Genomic DNA, 22,479 nt, shown 5'->3' with positions numbered 1-22,479 from the left:
ATTCTCAGTCAGTCAAAAGACTATGGAGACTGAATGTGGATCACAACATAGTATTTTCATCTTTGTGGTTGTTGTTTTTCATTTTTCTCCTTTTGATCTGATTATTCTTGCATAGCATGATAAATATGAAAATAGGTTTGGAATAATTGCACATGTTTAACCTATATTTGATTACTTGCTGTCTAGGGGAAGAGGGAGGTAGGAAGGAAGGAAGAAAATTTGGAATAAAAGGTTTTGCAAGAGTGAATATTGAAAACTATCTTTGTGTATTATTTTAAAAAAGAAAAAGCTATTATATAAAAAAGAATCTATATCCTAAAATTCTGAAGAAGTCAGCCAGTGAGAAATGGCAAGTATTCAACCAAACAAGCAAGCCACAAATGTTTATTAAAGCACCTCTATGTATCAAGCACCATCTGGAGCAGTTGGAACACAGCTACATCCCAATTAGTGTGAATAATGAATCCTCAGAAGTGGTCCAAGTTTTCAAATTTGCACTATTCAAAGTTATATTTGTGTAAACTATGGTAATTGATTTCAGCCCAATGGAAAAATGCATTTGAATTCAATTAATGTACCACCACTTTAGAGGAATTGGTTTTTTGCCCCACACTAACTGGTATCTATACCAGTACAGAGAATGGTTAAAAAAAATTCCTCTCCTCAAGGAGATTACATTCTAGTGGGACAAACAATTCATTACTAAATGGGTACACTTAATAGAAAATGGATGAAATATAATCTTAGGGAGGAAAGCTCTAGTGTTTGAAGGGAATGAGAAAGTAGGCCAAATAACCTAAAAGACAGAAGTAAAGGAAGGAATTTATTCCAGTCATGGGAGATAACCAGTGTGAAGTCAGAATGGAGTGTTATGTGAGAAAAAGCAAGAAAACCCACATCACTGTGCATGGAGTACATGCAGGTAAGTAAAGTGGAAAAAAGATTGGAAAGTATGAAGGGATCAGGTTGCAAATACCTTTAAATATGTCCCAAAGGATTTTATATTTAATCATCTTGGTAATAAGGAACTACTGCAGTTTATTGGGGGTAAGAAAGGGAGTTGAAATGGTCAGATCTATGCTCTATGTGACTTAGCAGCTATGTAGACGATCAAATACAATAGTGGAAAAACAAGGAGACTGGTTAGAAGGTTATTGCAATAGTCCATGCAAGAGAGTCTTAACCAGAATGGTGGTATTAAAGGTGAGGAAGACATGATCATGTTTGAAGAAAGTGGAGTAGAAGCCAATTTGGAAGAGATTAAAGAGTAGACATAAACAGAGGGGACAACGTTGGGGAAAAAAGGGAATCAGAACAAGAGCATATGTAGAGGGACTGGTCTTGGCAAAGACATCAAAGACTGGAATGAAGTTGGACATAGTAGATGATGATAAATAGAGGATGTGACATGAGGAAAGAAGAAGAGGGAGTTCTTGGTAAATGGTCTCCAGCTTTTTTTTTTCTTGTGGTATGTGAGGAAGGTTCTCAGCTGAAGGGTAGAGAAGGTATCAAGGGACATTTGAGGGTACAAGTGAAATTCTGAAGGAAAACTAAAAAATTCCAATGAGGAGGAAATGAGTGTTAAAGAGACCAATGTGGATATACAGGGATTTGGGGTTCAGGAAAAGCTTAGATAGCCATTGGAGCCCTTTACAACTCTTCAGATTCTGAGATTCTATACAGATTGAACTCAGGCAGGCAGTTTTCTTTTTTAAAATTTTTAATAAAGCTTTTTATTTTCAAAACATATGCATAGATAGTTTTAACATCCACCTTTGCAAAACCTTGTGTTACAATTTTTTTTTCTCCCTTCCTTCCCTCTCACTCCCTCTGCTAGATGGCAAGTAATATGTTAACCACATACAATTCTCTTATATGTATTTCCACAGTTATCATGTTGCACAAGAAAAATTAGCTCAAAAAGAAAAAAGTGAGAAAAAAACAAAATGCAAACATACAACAAAAAGTGAAAATACAAGGTTGTGATCCACACTTACTACACACTGTCTTCTCTCTGGGTGCAGATGGACTCCTTCATCACAAGACCATTGGAACTTGCCTGAATTACCTCATAGTTGAAGAGAACCATGTCCATCAGAATAGATCATTGTATAATTTTGTTGTTGCTGTAAACAGTGTTCTCTTGGTCCTACTCACTTTATTTAGCATCAATTCATGTAAATCTCTCCAGGCCTCTTTGAAATCATCCTGCTGGTCATTTCTTATAGAATAATAATATTCCATAACATTCATGTACCACAATTTATTCAGCCATTCTCCAATTGATGGGCATCCACTCAGTTTCCAGCTTCTTGCCACTACAAAAAGGGCTGCCACAAACATTTTTTGCACATATGGGTCCCTTTCTCTCCTTTGGTATACAGACCCAGCAGAGACACTGCTGAATCAAAGAGTTCGCACAGTTTGATAATCCTTTGGGCATAAATTGTTCTCCAGAATGGTTAGATTACTTCGCAACTCCACAAACAATGTATTAGTGTCCCAGTTTTCCCACATCCCCTTCAACATTCATCAGTGTCTTTTCCTATCATTTTAACCAATCTAAGATGTATGTAGTGATACCTCAGAGTTGTCTTAATTTGCACTTCTCTCAGTAGTGATTCAGAGCACTTTTTCATATGACTAGAAATGGTTTAATTTCTTTGACCACTTGCCATTTGGAGGATGGCTTGTATTCTTATAAATTTGAGTCAATTCTCTATATATTTTAGAAATGAGGTCAGGTAGTATTCTTACTCCTGTTGTTGGAGGTGGTGGGTTTTTTCTCTTTCAAAAAGAGTAGTTAGCACTCTTCTCCCCACTAAGCATTATTATTCCTATTCCACACATAAGAAAAGACTAAGTTTGTCAGTTTTTCAGGATGCCTCTGTCATTCAAAGAGATGGAAAGGTAAGGAATTCAGTGAGAATTGAGGAAACCAGTTCCTCTCTTGCAGTTTTTTTTTTTTTTTTAAGAAATCATTCCAGATATGAGGCCTGAATCTCCCTCCCTGAAACATCTATTTGCTGTTCTAGGTTCTGTCAAGGCTAAAGAAAACAAGTCCAATACCTTTTAGATTAGATATTTGAAAACAGTCACCATCTTCATTATCATCATAACTGACGTTTAAGGAATGTTTTAAAGCTTTCAAAGAGTTTCATATCAATGATCTTATTTGATCCTCCCAGCAACTCTATAAAGCAGGTACTTCAGGTATTTTTTCCATTTTCCAAGTGAGGAAGCTCTGTGATATCCTCACAGTTACACAGCTAGTAAATGTCAGGAGACATTTTGAATCTGGGCCTCTCCAATATCCTTTCTCCTCTACTTCCTTGCCTTCCTCATGCCATGGGGCTTATAGCTGATGAAGTAATGAAGGAATTATTTCAATTATCTGGACTTCAGATAGAGCTCTCTTTCTATTCAAAGCAGTGTAGCTCATCATTTTTCAGCTTGCTTTAATAGTAACTTCATCCTAAAAATGAACTAGTTTTAATGACTAGCATTATACACATGTATACACATATTGTGACCCTCACAACTAAGTACTCAAGCCCCTTTTTGAGATGCAATTTTCTTGCCAAATCGCCTAGGAATTTATGAATATGTGTTGATTTGAATTGAAAACAGATCAATAACTAGGCAGTGAAGACAAAAATACCTCAAGGTTGACTAGATAGATCTTTTCTGGCAATTTCCCAGGGGAAACATCCTCAAAGGGGACCTGAGGTAATTATCTAGATAATTCAAGTCCCTAAAGCTCGCATGTGGCTCATTTGTCTCCTTATTTCAGAGGACAATAGCATTGTTTTGGCTTAAAGCTTGCTGAAAATTGTCTCAGTTAGTAATAAAGGCAGATGCCTCTAATGCACCTTCCTTAAAATTGCCACGGAAGGGATTATTTCCATTTTTCACTTGAAAAAAACTGAAGAAGGGGAAGAGGTACTCCTAAAGTTCCCCAACCAGCAAATAACGGACTGACACTCGCATTCCTGCCAGCGAGCTTCCAGTCTGAAGAAGCTCGAGGTAACTACTCTAACACCATGTTTCCTCTCCTCACTAGCTGCGCTTTGCCTAAGTTGGTCCAGACTTGGCTAGGAATTGCTTATGCGCCAGGGCTAGGTGGGACTGACGAGCGCGTCAAGGGCGGAGCCAAGAGGGGTATTTATGAATATTTATAAGATCACTTCTTGCCCCACAGTCCCCAAAAGGTTCCCAAGAGTGGGGTCAACTCATGAATATGCAGAAATAGCTATCAAATCTTTTCCCTTCAGAAGGCGTGGCCACAGTACACTTGGGCCCTGCCTTTTTATGAATATGCAGTTAAGCACCACGCAAATCGGCGTTGCCTCGCTCCCCAATTTTTTCTTTTTTCCCTCCTGCAGCTCCGGCAAGGAGTATCCTGAATATGTAGATATAGCACCGTCCCCTAATCTTAAGGCCCCGCCCACTTTGTTTCCACTTCCTGTCTCGGTGGGTAAAAGTGGGTCTCAAAGAGTGTGAGTCATGCCCTCTTATAAATATTCAGACTTCATACACCTCTCGTGATGTGGCCCCGCCCATTCATCCCCTCTCTTCTCGCTGATAAAAAACAGCCACTGAGCTTGGGCCTCTAATGAATATGTAAATAGTTCAGCCACGCCCCCTCCTCGCACCCGCCTCCCGCCCCCAACGGTCTCTCCCTTCAAACGCGAAACAAGATGGCGACGGCGGCTGCTCTGAGGCGGCGGGGCCGGAGGGGCGGCGGGGAGGAGCTAGCAGCGGGAACGGCCGCGGCTGGGGCGGCCTGCCCCGGGTGCCTGACTGAGGCAGTGGTACTGCCGCGCGGTCACTCGCTGGGCCGGGCCTGCGCCCCCCTTGCCGCCGAGGCGGGGCCAGGACCCGGGCCCGGGCCGCCCTCCGGGCCCTCCTGCTGCCCGCGCTGCGGCTGCCGTAGCAGCCGTCCCTCAGGCCGGGCCCGCCGCCGCCCCCGCCCCCGCCCCAGCGGCCTGGCCGAAGCTGAGCTGTGGGAGCGGCTCCACCGTGGCCGCCGCCGTCACCGCCGCCTGGACGGGGACCCCGCCGGGGCCGGCCCCGGAGCCGGGGCTACGGAAGCCGAAGAGCAGCGGGCCGCGGCCGTCGGGGAAGGTGCAGGCTCTTCCTCCTCCTCCCACTTTTCCCTTTTTCCTCTTCCTCCTCCCTGTTTCCTCCTTCCTATTTCCTATTACTCCATTTCTCTTCTTTCTACCTCTTCCTCCTCTCCTTCCTTCCCATATCTTATTTCTCCCTTCCTCTTCCTCCTCTTTTCCTTCCTTCTTTCCCCCTCCTTTTCCTCTTCTTTCCTTCCTTCTCTTTTCGTCCTCTTTTCTACTTCCCTTTCCCCTCTTTTTCTTCCTCTTTATCCCTAGTTATTTTTCTTCTTCCCCCTCCCTTTTCTTCCTTTCCTTTCCTTTTTTCTTCCCTTCTTTTTCTCTTCTTCCTCTTCCTTTTTCCTTCTCCTTCCTTTTTTCCCTCCTTTTGCTTCTCTTTCTACCTCCTCCGGTTCTGCTTCCTCTTCTCCTCAGTTTGCTCTTCCTCCTCGTCTTCCTCCTTTTTTCCACTCTATGTGCTCTTTCTACTCCCTTTTCCTCCTTTCTTTCTCTTCTTCCTCTTCCCCCCTTCCATCTCCTTTCTTAACTCCTAGTACAGATTGACATTCTGGGGGAGAGGCCTTGTGCATTGGGGCACAGGTCAGATTTGGGGAGAGGAGAAGCTCCTGGACCTGGAACGGGTCAGATTTGATTTGCCGGGTAATCATGGGTCAGGGAATGGGTTGAACTTGCTGGCATTGTGAGTAAGGGTGCTCTTTGGATTTAGAGGAAGAGTGACCCTGGGCAAGGGTTTGGGACTGGGAATGAATTTAGTGGGTAGGTTGAATGTGAGTGGAGAACCATGAGCCTTTGAGGTTTTAGGGAGTTGGTTAGAAGTTAGTGTGCATGTGTATGTGTGTACTGTGGATTTGAGATGATGGGGTTGGGGATTGATAGGGGGCACTTGGGCTCAGGGGCAAGTTGGGGGGGAAGTGGGAAGAGTGTCATGCTCCAGGCGGACAAGCTTGGATGTGGATGCAAGATGAGTTAGAGGCAGACTGAACTTGAGAGCGAAAGAAGAAATGTGAACCCACGATGACTGGAGGACTAGGTTACATTTGGAAGGAGGGGATAAAGTGAATTTGGAATGAGGGGGCTCATCTGTCATGGGTGTAGGAAAATTGGAAATTCAAGGAAGTTCATAGGCTTGAGGGACAAATTGGATTTGGGAGAAGGTGGGTTCATTGTGGATAGAAGGGAGATTGTATTTGGTGGTAGTGGTGAAATCCCTTCTAGGTCAGTGGTGGATTGAGAGAATTATTGGGGTTGAGAGAATTGTTGAGGACATTAAGCAAGCTCTTTAGAGCCATAGATGGGACTCTGAACTTTTTGATTGGAAGCGTTGGAAATTTTGTTTTTTGTACAGCTTTGGTACAGTTTGGTGATATCTTCCCCTCATTTCTCTCCTTTAAAGTCACTCCATTAAGATCCAACTTTTTGCCCCATTGTCTGTCTTCTGGAATAAGAAATAAAGACTTGAATCAAAGTGTCAAGAACAAACAAAAATCAAAAGATTGTGTTGTAACTTGTCCTGGGGCTATGTTGATTCATACACAGTTTGCTCAAGCAAAATTAACTTGGCTTATCTGTAGCTAAAAAGCTGTCTCCCTCATTCAGCTTATGGAATGGTCTACTAGGGTATCAAATGCTGCTGTTGCTATTGCATGCTGGGAGCCTTGGCAGGTGTAATTTTCATAAAGGGAGGAGAATACTGTTAAGAAAAAAATCTAAATATAAACTACAGGTCCCAGAATCCAGTGTTTTGTTTTCATCTAAATAGTGTGAATCCCCTGTCACCTTTTGGGCTTTTCTACCTTCTTTTTTTCTTTCAAGTGCTTTGGGAGGTTTTACCTAAAAGCCTAGCTTGACTTGACATTGTTATGTTACCACTGCACATGCCATTTAATATACTTCCCTTAATTAGAATCACATCTCTAGAAAGTGGTTAATGGGACTGTATTCCCTTTGAAGTTAGTTCTAATGGCTATTTAAAGGTCATATGGGATAAAGAGAGTGAGGGTTTTTATTCCTGCAGTCTTTTAAGCTTGCATTTCCTTCAGAATTCTCAAGTTTGAAATTGTAACCATTAGAGATAATATATAGATAGCTGATAATTGGAAAGGGTAAGTAGACCTTGATGAACAGGCATTTATTTACCTTACCTTTCAAACCTACCCTCTTCTCAGTTTTGATATTTCTACCAGGAATATCACTATTCTTCAAGTTTCCCAGGTTTTCAATCTCCTCTCCATCTTTGACTTCTCTTTCAACTGATATTGCTCCTTTCAAAGTTACCAATAATCTCTTGTAAGAAATTATTGCTGTCTTTTGTTTTCTACATCAACTTTCTCCCTATGTACTTTCCCCCTATCTTCCCAGTACACCATTCCTTTTAGCAGATGAAAAAGGAGAAAAAGGTGCAGAAAGACTAAACAATATATTATAAAAATCTGACGTTATGTACATTGTTCCATATCTGTAGTCATCCTTCATGTGCAAAAGAAGTAAGAGGAGATATTTTCTCTTAGATCTTTAAGGCCAAGCAATGATGATGATAGCTTTTTTTTCTCAGTCTCTCTTTCTTGATCTTACTGTGACATTTGACAGTTGACCTGATACTGCTCTTTCTGTGATTTTTCCCCTGTATGTTTGTTTGTTAGACAGTTTCCTGAGTGTGAACATTTCCTAAAATGTATAGTGGGCATTCTTTTCTTTTTCTATTTCTTCTCTATTAGTGACTTCATCACCTCTCATGGGTTTTAATTATCATCTCTGTGCAAACGACTCACAGGTCATATACAATCCACATATCTCTAGACGGAGACTGAATTGTAGTCTTTGTCTATTGGACATTTCAAGCTTTATGTGTAATAAGCATCTCAAATGCAACATGTCTTAAACAGAACTCATGATTCCAAACCCACCACTCATGCAAACTTCTTTATTTCTGTTGAGAATCAGTATACTTCTGGTCACCCAGGTTTGCAGTTGGTATATTATACTTGACTTTCCCATATGGCATATTTCCATGAATTAACCAAGTATTATTTTTAGCAATCTACTTTATCTCCTCTGCTCACATCACCACCTTCACCTCTCATCATTTCTATTGCAGTAACCTGCTAATTAGTCTCCCTTCCTCAAATTTCTCTCCTCTCAAATCTTTTTCTACTTGAGATTCCTTTTTGCCTGAGAATTTTTTATGCAGTTCTGGGTATATAGTTATATAAATAGGTATGCAAATCAAACATTTACTCAGTCACATGACCTTATATGTGATCATGACCCACAGTTTAAGAAGGTTTGATTTAAAGGATGAATAGATATTCACAAGGGATTGGAAGATATTCCAGCTTTAGGAAATATTGGGGTAGGCAGAGAGAAGTCTAGTTTAATTGGAGTTTAAGAGTGCATATGTAGGGCAGAAGTAATATATAAGAATGGAACAGAGGTACTTGCTCCTTGGTTTGGAAGTAATAGTGTGAGTTGGTTACTATCCCACCGATAGGCTAGAAATGGCAATTTCCTTTTTGAAGCCCAAAGTAAAATTGCAAGAAATATTGAAAGTAGTTTTTGTATATCATGTAAATGTGCCCCAGTTGAATAAATAGCCAGAATGAAAAGACTTGAATAGCCAAGATGACTTTTGATATTATTAACATCATTAGAATATATTTGGCTGAAGAGCTGAAATCTGAGGTCACAAGGAGAGGGTTGAAGCTTTTTATCTACAGATAAGCCAGGTTAATTTTGCTTGAGCAAACTGTGTACGTGAATCAGTATAACCCTGGAACAAATTACTACACAATCTTTTGGTTGTTTGTGTGTTCTTGACACTTTGATTCCAGTCTACATTTCTCATTCCCGGAGATAGACAGTGGGCAAAAGATTGAATCTCAAAAAAGAGACTTTAGGGGGAAGATATGGTAGGAAACTAAGGAGGGGTAGGGGATTTTTTAACATAAGAATGACATCTGATTGATGCATAAAGCTTATTTGATAATTGCATGAAAAATATATTGTTACCCTTTCTGAGCTTCAGTTTCCTTGCCTTTAAAATACGATGATTATATTTAAATTATATACCATGAAAGATTATTGTGAAGGTGCTTATATAAATCTTGAAGTGTTTTAGAAACATGAGCTGTTATTATTACAGTAGCACCTTGTTTATCTGCCATCTAAAGGGAAACAATGGAGGTACTCAACATGTATTTTTTGGTAGATTACTAAAGCTTATCTATCTCATTGTGTGTACCAGTTTTTTTTTTTTTTTCCTTAAGTTGTACTATACCCCCTTCATCTTATTTCTCATGCTTGTGATAAAGTCATAAATTAGTCCTTGAAAGATATAGTAACATTTCAAATTTCAGGTAAGCAAGGAATGACACAGAGATACATGTTCAACAAAAGTTTTTGATGGACATCTTGCTAAAATGCATGGAATGCTTCACTGTGTTCTAAAAAAGAGACATTGAATGCTATTTAGTCTTTTTATAACTTAGGTTTGTCATTAAAAAGTATTATTGTACTGTACTGTGATACAATGGCATCCTGATTAATTGTTTTTATACTAATTTATTATAGCTGAAGGTTGTTGGGTTTTTTTGTTTTGTTTTAGTTCTTTCTATTTTTAAACAATTTTCCTGTCAGTTATAGATTTATTGTAAGGGACCTCATGGTAATCTAGTCCAATCTGTTACTGAAAGCAGAAATTTCCAGTATCCTAAACTAAAATTCTGCTTGGTAGATGAACCCTCCCAAAATAGACTGGTAATATACAGTGAAAGATATCAAATGACAAGAGAGCTGTATATGGATCCTCAAACTTCTTAGACAAACATACCCACACACAGAGGAAAGAAAGAGAGAGGGAGAGACACACATAGAGAGACAGACACAAACCGAGAGAAGGGCCTTAAGAGCATTACAGGAAGCAAATCCTTTTTGGACAGTTTACATGAAGACCTAGTAAAGAGTCACAGAATGAGAATGTATGGTATCTTGTAAAATTCAGAGACACTGTCCAGGGCTACAACTAGAATTTGAACCAGGCTTTTAACTCAAAATATACCTTCAAATCTGGACTTAGTTACAATGTGATTTTGGGCAAGCCCTTTCCTTCCTCTATAAAATAAATAGAGTAGTTTACATCCCAGCTTCTTAGACCGTGGCTTGCAATATGGGGTCTCAACTGAATTGGAGGGTTGTGAAATTATCCTCAATGATCCTAATGGGGGATACAACACATAGGTGAGAAGTGACCAGGGAGAGAGATGTTTTGATTCAGATATTTACAATGATGCTAAATGGAGCCCTAAGGGAGGATTTGGTAGTCTTTCCAGTAGCAGTGAAAGTATTGCTTTGATTATGGTTATGGAACTGGAAGGAGATTGTGGCAGGATAGAGGGGAAGGTTGGGGAATAAAGTGGAGCATGGATAGGACTCACCTGATAAGTAATGTGTATGTGTCTCTCTCTTTATGTGTTCTAGATGGTTCAGTGCATAGAATGCTGGGCATGGAGTCAGGAAAACCAGCCTCACTATGTGATGCTAGACAAGGCACATAATTTTTGTTTGACTCAGTTTCTTCATCTGAAAAATGGGTATAACAATAGCCCCTACCTCCTAGTGTTGTAATATGGGAACCATCTGTCAGTGGCTGCTGGAGGTCTAACTCAGACCTGTAGAATGGATTTCTTCATGTGAGTGGATGATGATGATACAAGGAGACTGAGAGGCAGTTGCTTTTCTCTGACCTCTCCACTGAGAGGCAGTTGCATTGTCTGACCTCCTTCCTCTTCCCTCTGCTTACAATTTATTAAATTTCCAGTCCACAAGCAACACCTGTGTCAGTAAAGGGGTCTTTGCAACTTCTTCAGATGTTATGATTGATAGCTGTGGAGGCTCTCTGAGAATTGACTTGCCCCTTCACCTAGGCATGGTCCTTAATATCCTAAGGTGGTTGTAATAATATTTGTAAAGGGCTTTGCAAACTTTAAAGTGTTATATAAATATTAGCTTATTATTATTATGTGTATATATGCATTGATATATTCAATTCTATTATTTTCATAGATTTTGATATTTTTGTTTCTACATTAACTCATCTCTGAGTTATGTCCCCCTCATCTCTGAGTTATGTCCCCCTCATCTCTGAGAACCATCCTTTATAACTAAGAATGTTTTTTAAAATATTTTATTTTTCCAAATACATGTATAGATAGTTTTCAACATTCATTTTTGTAAAATTTTGTTTTCCAAATTTTTTCCCTCCCATCCTTACCTCCCTTCTCCCCAAGATAGTAAACAATCTGATATAGGTTAAATATATGCAGTTCTTTTAAATATATTTTCATATTTGTTGTTATTGTACCAAAAAAAATCATATCAAAAGGAGAAAAAACCACGAGAAAGAAAAAAACAAACAAAAAGGTGAAAATACTATGCTTTGCTCTATAGTTCTCTCTGGATGAGGATGCATTTTCCATACCAGGTCTCCTTGGAATTGCCTGGAATCATTTAAGAGCATTACAGTTGATCTTCATATAATCTTATTTGTTATTGTGTACACTTTTAGGAATGTTTTTTAAAAGAAAAAAAGGAAGAGAAAAAAATTAAGCATAACTGATCAGCAAAAAACTGACATTATATGTAATGTTCCACAATGTTGGACCCCAAACTCTGTAAAAGAATGTATTTTCATATCTCTTTTTTAAGACTAAATTTATTCTTTATATTTTTGTAACACTTAATTTCTGTTGTTTTAGGATTGTCCTTTCCATTTACATTGTTATAATCATTATATTTGTTTTCCTGGCTCTGCTTGCTTATCTGTGTTTGTCATGCTTGTTTCTTATAGCGTACTAATATTCAATCACATTTATTTATCACAGTTTGTTTAACCATTCCCCATGACTGACATTTACATTGTTTCCAGTTCTTTGCTACCACAAAAAAAAAAAAATGCTGCTATAAATATTTTTGGTGTATATGAAGTTTTTTTTTTTTTTTTTGTCACTGATCTCCTTGGTTCATATGCTTAGCAGTGGAATCTCTAGGTCACATGGTGTGGACTATTTAGACATTTTATTTATATAATTCCAAATTGCTTCCCAGAATGGATGCACCAAATTCATAGTTTTACCAAGTTTACCAAGTCTTCAGTATGACTGGCCAAATACATTAACACAGCTTCATAATCTGAAAGTAAACTTTGTATTCTTTATAAAAGATGAGTAAGCAAAAAAAAAAAAAAAAAAAAAAAAAAAAAAAAAAGACCAACCTTCTGGGGTTTTGTTTTTATTTTTTGGAACTTAGCTTCTCATAGTAGATATGACCCTCTCTCTCCTCCAGTATGGAATCCCCACCTGGTCTTTTTGGAATCTTGGAGGTCCCTATTCCTTGTGCTTGGAGAGGGAGTGATGGGGAGGGCCCTTCTCTTGGTCAGTTCCTATTTATTCAGGGCTCCACTTATGATTTCAAAAATGAGGAGCCTGGAGATGCTTAGGGTGTCTTTCTGTCCTATGTAGGCATTAGTGTCCTGGCTTAGCAAGACGTATCAAAGCTGAAGAATAAGAATTAGCCTGGTGCATGGGGAAAAGTGAGGGGCTTGGAGTCAGAACAGCTGGACTCTATACAGGGCCTCTACTTCCTCCCTTGTGATCTTGAGTTAATCATTTAAACTCTCTGGATATCAGTTTCCTCATTTGTAAAAATGATTGGCTCAGACAAGATGACCTTTTAGTTCCTTTTACTTCCCAATATTCAAAGAAAAACGTCTCCCCAACACCATGACTCAACCCATCTCTTCTCCTGCTTTGGCTTTGAGATGTTCAGATGAGCATCTTGGTTGGATTCTTTCTTCATTGTCATTGCCTCCCATGTTGCCAATCCAGACACGTTGGCTTAGCATTTAAGCCTTCCCGTATGTGAATTAAAAAGAAGCAAATAAAGGGCTATTACTTTCAGCTTCACTGACCAGGCAGAATCTTTTTTGAAACTTGAGTTCCAAAAGTGTTGCTTGGCTCTGGGAAAGATGACTCAGATGGGGTAACAGATAACTTCTGATAGTAAATAGTAGCATACCTCCTAATTATTTAAGGGGATCATTCTTATATCTGCAAATAAAATAAACAGCACTCATAATTATAAGATAGGGCCTTATCTTGTTAATTCTAAATGTATATCTAATAAATAAATATGTATTATCACTAAAAATATTTATAGCTGCTTTCTCCTCAGATGATAGTGAATACTCAATACCAACCATATGAAATCCACCAATGAGTTGTTGTCATACTAGTTTGTTAAATTGTTTACTACACCAGTCCAAAAGAAAATGAAATTCATGAGTAATTATCTATAAAAATTATTATTGATATGTACATTATTTAGAACCATAGTTTCCAGACTTGTCATCATCCTGAACCCAAGGGATATGTGGTCAAATCAATTTGGAGAGTGGGAAGACAAGTCACATCTCACTTTTTTTTATAGCTAATTGTAGGTCTTGTCTCCACTCTTAATTCATCATCACCTAACATTCCTCCACTGCTTTCCCTCCATCCCCCAATTGCCCCCACAGTTCTAGTTCTCAGCCTTCTTCTTTTGTGCCTGTCTTGGACAGTTACAACTCACTACAACTTAGATCCTCCACAGCACCAGCTGTGCCACTGGGGAAAAGTGCTCCTTCTCTTTCCCTCATGAATTTCTTTTTACCTTCTTCTCTAATGAACACCTTGTGGCTCTGCTATGCCCTCATCAGACAGTGAGCTTTGTGCCCAAGGACAATGATTTGTGAAGAGCAAGCCCAGTTCACCCTCTCATCCCCTTTTCATTTCAAGTGAAACAGAATGAGTTATACAGGATGAGCAAGAATGAGTGGGTTACAGTTTGTACTACAGATGTCATTATTTCTCCCCACATAACCTACCCCTCTTCCAAACTTCCCTATTTCTTTTGAGTTAATCAACATCTTTGTATTCACCCAGTTTTACAAATATGATGGCACTTTTCACTCAACCAAAATGTCATTTCTGTTTTCACATATCTTAAATACATCCTTTTCTCTCTCCTAACAAAGCCACTACCCTCATTTAGGGTTCTCATTACTTCTTGCCTGGACTATTGTAATGACTTCTTAATGGCGTTTTCTCTTTTAAGTCTCTTCCCAGTCTAGTCTGCTCCATACACTTGCTAAGGTGATTTTTACATAGTGCAAGCTGACCATGCCATCTTTCCATTCAGGAAACTCTAGGCATTTTTTGTTGCTATTAGTTTTTCCTATGTTCTAGGGCTGTGAGGTCAAATTCAAATAGAAAGTGAGGAAACACTAAACTATACAAGGATCCCTACCCAACCATATAGTGACTTAGAAAAACCACAAATTAACACTATGTGTATATACACATACTTATGTCCTGTTGCATTTTTATTTTGTTAAAATATTTACCAGTTACATTTTAATCTGGTTCTGGCTGCACTCAGAAGTGCTGCTTCATTGAAATCTCTGCTTTAAGACATACATATGCAATTTTTTTCTCAATAAACATTTAATCATATTCTCTCAATAAATTAGCATCACTAAAATACTATTATTGGTGAGAGCAAAGGGATTCTTTTACCATTAAATAAAATAAAAATGTTCTATATTTCATTTTAAACATCCTTTTTAGTATCTTTTGCAAATGTTTTTAAATGTACATAACAGTACAGTAATTCATGTATAGAATTTACAGATAAATATACATATTTGATTTGGTACATGGTCAGATTTCTTACATATGGATTCAGAAGAAGTTTGCTTTTAAGAACCAATAAAATAAAAACTCCTTCAAAGCAGTAAGGACTTTTAAAAATTATCTTTATATTTCTACCATGTAGTGAGCACTTAATAAATGCTCATTGAACTGTCTTAAACCTAATGATTAGATATTGTCAGTCAACCTAATCTATTTTTTTTTTTTTGAGGCAATTTGGGTTAATTGACTTAACCAGGGTCACACAACTAGGAACTATTAAATGTCTGAGGTCAGATTTGAACTCAGATCCTCCTGACTTCAGGGCTGGTGCTCTACTACACTCCCAACTACTGCCTCCCAACCTATCTCCTTTAAAAATTTATTGATGATGGGATGCGGGAAAACTGGAACATTGATGCATTGTTGGTGGAGTTGTGAACGAATCCAACCATTCTGGAGATTAGTTTGTAACTATTCTCAAAAAGTTATCAAACTGTGCATACCCTTTGATCCAGCAGTGTTACTACTGGGCTTATATCCCAAAGAGATCATAAAGAAGGGAAAGGGACCTGTATGTGCACGAATGTTTGTGGCAGCCCTTTTTGTAGTGGCTAGAAACTGGAAACTGAGTGGATGCCCATCAGTTGGAGAATGGCTGAATAAAATGTGGTATATGAATATTATGGAATATTATTGTTCTGTAAGAAATGGCCAACAGGATGATTTCAGAAAGGCCTGGAGAGACTTACACGAACTGATGCTGAATGAAATGAGCAGGACCAGGAGATCATTATATACTTCAACAACAAGACTATATGATGACCAGTTCTGATGGACCTGGCCATCCTCAGCAATGAGATCAACCAAATCATTTCCAATGGAGCAGTAATGAACCGAACCAGCTACGCCCAGAGAAAGAACTCTGGGTGATGACTAAAAACCATTACATTGAATTCCCAATCCCTATATTTATGCCCACCTGCATTTTTGATTTCCTTCACAAGCTAATTGTACAATATTTCAGAGTCCAATTCTTTTTGTACAGCAAAATAACGGTTTGGTCATGTATACTTATTGTGTATCTAATTTATATTTTAATATATTTAACATCTACTGGTCATCCTGCCATCTGGGGGAGGGGGTGGGGGGTAAGAGGTGAAAAAATGGAACAAGAGGTTTGGCAATTGTTAATGCTGTAAAGTTACCCATACATATAACCTGTAAATAAAAGGCTATTAAATAAAAATAAAAAAAATTTATTGATGCATTTTATATGATAGCACATTAAGCCTGTGGTTGCTATAGTACTGTGTTCTCCAAAGAGATGATTTTAGCAGAGTTTGGGAATCTGTAGAAATTACAACTGTTTTTACATTTCCTCTACCCCTTTGAAAGAATCATCATTTTAGAAGTAACTCAAATAATACTTATGAAGCATCTACTGTAGGAGCTAAAAGAGTATATATGAAGGAAACAAGCCTGATGTTGTATGTAGAACATGTCTGTGCTACTAGCTACCAGGGAGATCGGGGATATTTATTGGATCTTTAGAGCTTGGGATTTCTGAGTTTCATTAGGCTGTCTCATGTAAGTTTGGAATCAGGGTAATGAGCCTGAAAAGCTGGGTGGCACACTGGATAGCAGACTGAGCCCAGAATCAGGGGGACATGACTTCACATTCAGCCTCAGATCAACTAGTTATTTGACCCTGGGCAAGGCATTTATCCTCTGCCTGCCTCAGTTTCCTCAACTGTTAAATGGATATCTCCCCTATCTCCTCGGGTTGTTGTCAAAATAAAATGAGATAATATAGGAGGTGTTTAATAAATAAATCTTTTCTTTCTCAAATATTAAGGAGTAGAGAGCTACTCAGTTTATGCAGTCTTTGGTTGAAGGCCAACCTGTGACATTATATAGACTTTCTGAGCCTCAGTTTCTTCATATGTAAAATGGGGACATTACTTAAACTTTCTGGTATTTTTTTTTTTATAGATTTGAAAGTTTATAATCCATTTTGCTTACAAAGGTTATATGTAGAAGAAAGTGCTATAAATATTATAATCATTATTTTACATATGGAGAAATTGAGATTGTGAGAAATAACGTGACTTATCCAGATCAGACCTTGTAAATATCATAGCTGGGACTAGATGCCCAGGTTTTCCTACTTCTGTGCTAGTATAAATTTTATTTCACTTTCTTCTTGCAGGAAGAGACCTTAGCTTTTTCAGAGATAATATTTGTAAGCACTTAGTCCAGTGCCTAGCACATAGTAGGTGCTTGTTCTCTTATTCCCTTTCTTCTAGTACCCCCTACAATATACATAACAGTTGCCTAATATGTTTTTGAAAATTGAAATAAATATGAAGCTTTATTAGTTCATTAATTTTTCCCCTTCTAGTGAAGGCTTCTTCTGATGTCTCAAAGTACAGAACTTATCCTAATTTTGTGGAGCCAGTATAAGAAGGGCATAAACTCTGCAAATTCTAAAAAATTAGAGAGGTGTTGAGTATATTCTAGTGTCAGGTTGTTTTTTTGTTGTCTGAAGACTAAACATGCTTATGTATAAAGAGTTCTTGGCTACTGGAGGATCAATTTTTTTTTTCCCCAAGTCATCCATAAAGTCTTAACCCATAAAATATTAGGAAGGGGTTTGGGATTATTTTAGTGGAAATAGCATCCACATTGATAAAATCATGAATCAAAGCATCAAAACTTTCTTCTTTTGGTCTTCTGTTGGCTTCCCAGGAGGCAAAAACCATCACTAGTATTGCCAGGTATAAATTGTTGGTTATTTTAGTAATGTGGATGAATGATTAATTGCAATTTCCCTTTTTTAATCTTTTTGATTGCTTATTAGCACTGTTTATTAAATCATTACTATTTTGTATAATAGCTCACAATTGCAGCACTTTCAGATTTATAAAATACTTTGCTTGCAATATCCTGTGAGGTAGTACATGCAAATATTACCTATATTTTACAGGAGAGGAAACCAATAATTTACATTGGTTAAGTGACACGACCAAAGGCACATAGGTAGAAACTATCAGATCTTGGAGTTGAGAATGTTTTCTTACTTGAATCCTGTGTTCTTTTCACTTTTTCAAGGTGTGTCCTAACAACATGCTATTTTTTACATGTATTTAGTTAATTCTCATCTGAAGTCATATCAAATAAAATAAAATTCAATTCTGTTAGAATTTCACAAAATCTAAAAGCTGGAATAAACCTCAAAAGTCAACCATCTATACAAAAATCCCTTCTTAAACCATCCCAAAAAGTGGTCATCTAATGTATACTTTTATGAGGTTTTGAGTGGGTGGGGTTCCCCTGTTATCCTGGGCAGCCAATCCCACTCTAATTAACTCTAATAGTTATAAACTTTTTTCTTAATATTTCTTATATTTTTCTTTCTTTAAAAAAAAAAAGAAAAGAAACACAAAACAGATTTAGGCATTGTCTAAAGATGCCTTTTTGACTACCTTTGCTTTTAATTCTCTCTGTGGCCAAACAGAACACTTATACTTCTTTGACATGCTAGCTCTTAGATATTTGAAGAAAGCTGTAAGCACTTCTTTATGCTAAACATCCTCTGTTTCTTTAACTGATTCACAATATGTCATTTTCTACAGTCTTTATGATCTTGATTTTCCTTTTCTGTCACAGTCCAGCTGGACTTAATAAAAATGACCTTTTCTATAGATAAAGAGATGAAGATTCCAGGATTGTTATAAAGAATAATCTCTTCACTCTTTTGTCCCCTTTCCCTCCAACACTCTCCCTTCTCCCCCCCGCCCCCCAGCCACTCTCACCAAATTTTATCTCTTCTCCTTCTACAACATCTATCACATTTATCTCCTTTATATTCCTTTATATTCACACAGTCACAGCCTCAATTTGGGTTGTCATTGCTGTTTGCCTGGGCTGTTGGAATTGCATTTTTGCTTACCCTCCTTTTATCTCTCCCTTCTCTGATCCATCCTCCACACAGGCACTGCTTCTACTACTTTCTAAAGCAAGGGAATTTGACTGCCATTCTTTGGTTCAAGAAGCTGTGCTAGACTTCTGTTGCTTCTGTGGTCAAGTACAAATTTTCTGTTTAAAACCTTCCATAAATATGATCCCAACTCATCTTTCAAGGATATTCCACTAATTTTACAGTTCATTCAAACTAGTCTACTGGCTGTTACCAACATACTACTACCTTTCTGCTTTTGCACCATGCCTAAAAGATACTCCCTCCTCACCTCTGCTGCTCAGCATCCCTAGCTTCTTTAGCACAGCTCAAGTACTACCTTATACCAGAAGATTTCCCCATCAAATAGTGCCTCACTGCCAGATTCCTTTATATTTCCTTTGACTATATTTTGTATATCTTTATATGTGTTATTTCCCCATATTAGAATATAAACTCTGTTTTATTTTTGTCTTTTTAATCTCCAGAGCCTGACAGTATGTGGTACATAAGTAGGTTAGAAAGAGATATCTAACATAACTGAAACTCATCTGCTTGCCCCAGTGCATATCTCAGCTTTCACATTTATATGCATTTTGTCACTTATCTTTTTTTAATACAATATTTGAAGATAATAACTCACTTCTTGGCTGCCTTCTAGTGAATCAGTGTTATGGGATTATAGATTTAGAGGGGAAAGAGGAAAATGGGGGGACTATTTTATCTTTCCCTTTCATTTATGGATTAGGCAACTGAGGCTTAGTGTAAAAGGCTGAAACTCTGAGTAAATGCACTGGAATCAGACAACTGAGCACTTAAGTCTAATTACTTATTGGACAATGCTCTATTAGCATATGCTTGGAAAATGCTCCTTCCCACTATTCTGTGCTGATTTGATCTTTTGGTGTATCCAGAGAATTGTAGGGGGTAGACTAAGACAAGCCAGGGTCACTTTTTGCCACAGACATGGAGAAGGGAGGTTGTAGAGAGCTTGTGTCCATTCCCTTCACTTCTACCCTAAAGACCAAGAATAAAGATCAATGACTTTTGCTTATCCTGACTCGGACTGATTCTAAGGCATCCAGGGTGCTAACTCGGTCTTCACAGCTTAGAGAGGTCAAATGTCTTACTGAAGATCATGTAGGTAGTATGGGGCAAAACCAGGTGTCAGGACCAAGCCCTTGGATTCCAAATGTCCAATCTTCCCCCTTGTTAACTGTCCTTTTTCTCAATGCATCTGTTACTACTATCATCCTTATTGCCTCACATATAGTTTAATGAAGTAGTAGTATCTTAGCTAGTCTACCTGCCTCCATTTTGTGTAGCCTCTATAGCTCATTCCATTTTTCCATTACTCACTGGATTTTTTTTTCCTTAAAGAAATTTTATTGGTGCCTTTTGTTTGTATTCCAATCATTTTGAAACTTCCCCCTGCCTTGAAGTTGAGTTTTTCCTTGTAACAAAATTACACAAAAATACCACATATGTTGACTCTGACTAGCATTGTATATAGCATACTGCTCTTTTTTTTTTTTTTTTAATAACTTTTTATTGACAAAACCCATGCCAGGGTAATTTTTTACAACATTATCCCTTGCACTCACTTCTGTTCCGATTTTTCCCCTTCCTCCACCCCCTCCCCGATATGGCAGGCAGTCCTATACATGTTAAATAGGTTACAGTAGATCTTGGATACAAAAATGTGTGCAGAACTGAACAGTTCTCTTGTTGCTCAGGGAGAATTGGATTTAGAAGGTATAAGTAACCCGGGAAGAAGAACAAAAATGCAAACAGTTTACATTCATTTCCTGGTGTTCTTTCTTTGGGTGTAGCTGCTTCTGTCCATCCTTGATCAATTGAAACTAAGTTAGATCTTCTCTTTGTCGAAGAAATCCACTTTCATCAGAATACATCCTCATACAGAATCGTTGTTGAGGTATATAATGATCTCCTGGTTCTAGCATACTGCTCTTAATGATCTTTTAATTTAGATTATTGTTGTGATTATGTTCTTTTGGTTCTCCTTTTTTCATTTTATGTCAGATCATACATATATCCCTATATTACTTTGAATTCTTCATACTTATCATTTCTTATTCTTACTACATTTAATTCCTGCACCATGGTTTATTTAATCATTCTTCTAACTGATGGCCATTTGATTTGTTTCCAATTTTTTGCTTATGCTAGATCAATTTTAAAACAGAGCCTTCATGATATAACATTCCTTATTTTATTCTTGCTTCCCCTTACCCCCAATCCTGATATTTCACCAGCTAATAAATAGCTATGATTCTGCTATTCTACTGTTCATAAATTTCTCCACTGCTATGAAATCTAGATTCCTTAGCTTGTCATTCAGAGTCTTTTACAATTTGACATCCCACTTTTTTAACCTCTTCTGTGCCTCATGTTTTCCATGCTCCATTCAAACTAGATTACTTGCTTTCCCCTAAATATGCCTTCACTGATCCTGTTTCCTTTTTCTAGAATGCCTCTTCCTTCCTGAATTATTATTGTCAATAAATCAAAAACCATTTATTAAATACTTAATATCACTTTAAAAAAAGCACATTTTTTTATTCATTCATTTAGTTTTAAATTCTCTCTTTTCCCTTGTTTCCCCCCAATAAAAAAGCAAAAGTAAGGAATAGGAAAAAAAAATAACAAACTGTATTTTTGAGTCCATCAGTTCTCTATTTGGAGGTGGATAACATTTTATCATGAGTCCTTTGGAATTATTGTGGATTGTATTATTTTGACCATGCTAGACTGCTGTTACTGTATAGGTTGTTTTTTTCCCCCCTGGTTCTTCTCATTTCACTTTGCATTAATTCATACAAGTCTTACCAGATTTTTCTGAAACTATTCTCATTTCTCATAACACAATAGAATTTTGTCACGTTTAGCCATTCCCCAGTTGGTGGGTATCTCCTCAGTTTCCAGTTCTTTGTCACCACAAAAAAAAAGAGCAGCTATAAATATTTTTGTACATATATCTTTTTCCTTTTTCTTTGATCTTCTTATGGTTATAATGATGAATAATATTATGCTGGGCATTGTGCTACAGTTTTTGTCTTCAAGGAGCTCACCTTCTAATAGAAAATACATGTAAATTAACAAGTATATCTAGGCACATATAAGATTTGTACAGAGTAGCAGGGAGAAAACTCAGAGGCAAAGGCATTAATATCTGGGCAGCCAAAAAAGGCTTCCTGTAGAAGGAAAGATGATGAACAGAAATTTGAAGAAATTCAGAAACTAGAAGAAGTATCTGCCCTCATTTTATAGGTGACAAAACCTAGATATAACCAAATATGGATAAATGACTTCAAATTTTATAAAGTCATTGAACCATTGGAAGGGAGTCTAGGAATCATCAGATTCAACTTCATTTTTATAAATACAAAGAAAGGGAAGCCCAGATAAAGATATGGAAGTGACTTGTCCAGAGTCATAGTTGCTAACTAGTCACCGAAACTAGTTTCCAGATTACTGGTTCAGTATTGTTGAATATTTCAAGTTCTGATTGGGCAGCAGTCTGTATAAAGATGAGAGGTTTTTTGGTGCATTAGTGGTAGGTGTGGCTATCCTGACAATGACAGTTTCTTCCTGAAAGGTTTTGGTGTAAACAGCATAAATACCTATCTTGTGGTTGGTTGGCTTGCTT

The 22,479-nt window shown here is 37.7% G+C and overlaps 1 protein-coding gene and 1 long non-coding RNA gene across 3 annotated transcripts in view; one reads left to right on the top strand and one right to left on the bottom strand.

Moving 5' to 3' along the window:
* The first annotated feature begins 4,672 nt into the window (after positions 1-4,672).
* The window catches only part of RNF169 (ring finger protein 169), an 83,469-nt gene continuing 65,662 nt past the window's right edge, over positions 4,673-22,479 (top strand). For both annotated transcript variants that reach the window (XM_031961401.1, XM_031961400.1), the window contains exon 1: positions 4,673-5,127. In XM_031961401.1, the coding sequence (XP_031817261.1) occupies positions 4,701-5,127 (427 nt within the window). In that variant the 5' untranslated portion in view covers positions 4,673-4,700. The remainder of the gene's footprint in view (positions 5,128-22,479) is intronic.
* The window catches only part of LOC116422589, a 53,562-nt gene continuing 44,198 nt past the window's right edge, over positions 13,116-22,479 (bottom strand). The window contains exon 2 of the long non-coding RNA XR_004233246.1: positions 13,116-13,228. This is a non-coding gene — a long non-coding RNA (uncharacterized LOC116422589). The remainder of the gene's footprint in view (positions 13,229-22,479) is intronic.

The sequence above is a fragment of the Sarcophilus harrisii genome, chromosome 3 (genome assembly GCF_902635505.1).
Source record: "Sarcophilus harrisii chromosome 3, mSarHar1.11, whole genome shotgun sequence".
In the NCBI taxonomy this organism is placed as follows: Eukaryota; Metazoa; Chordata; class Mammalia; order Dasyuromorphia; family Dasyuridae; genus Sarcophilus; species Sarcophilus harrisii.
The sequence above is the reverse complement of the archived record's forward strand: the minus strand, read 5'-3'. Positions and strand labels throughout refer to the sequence as shown.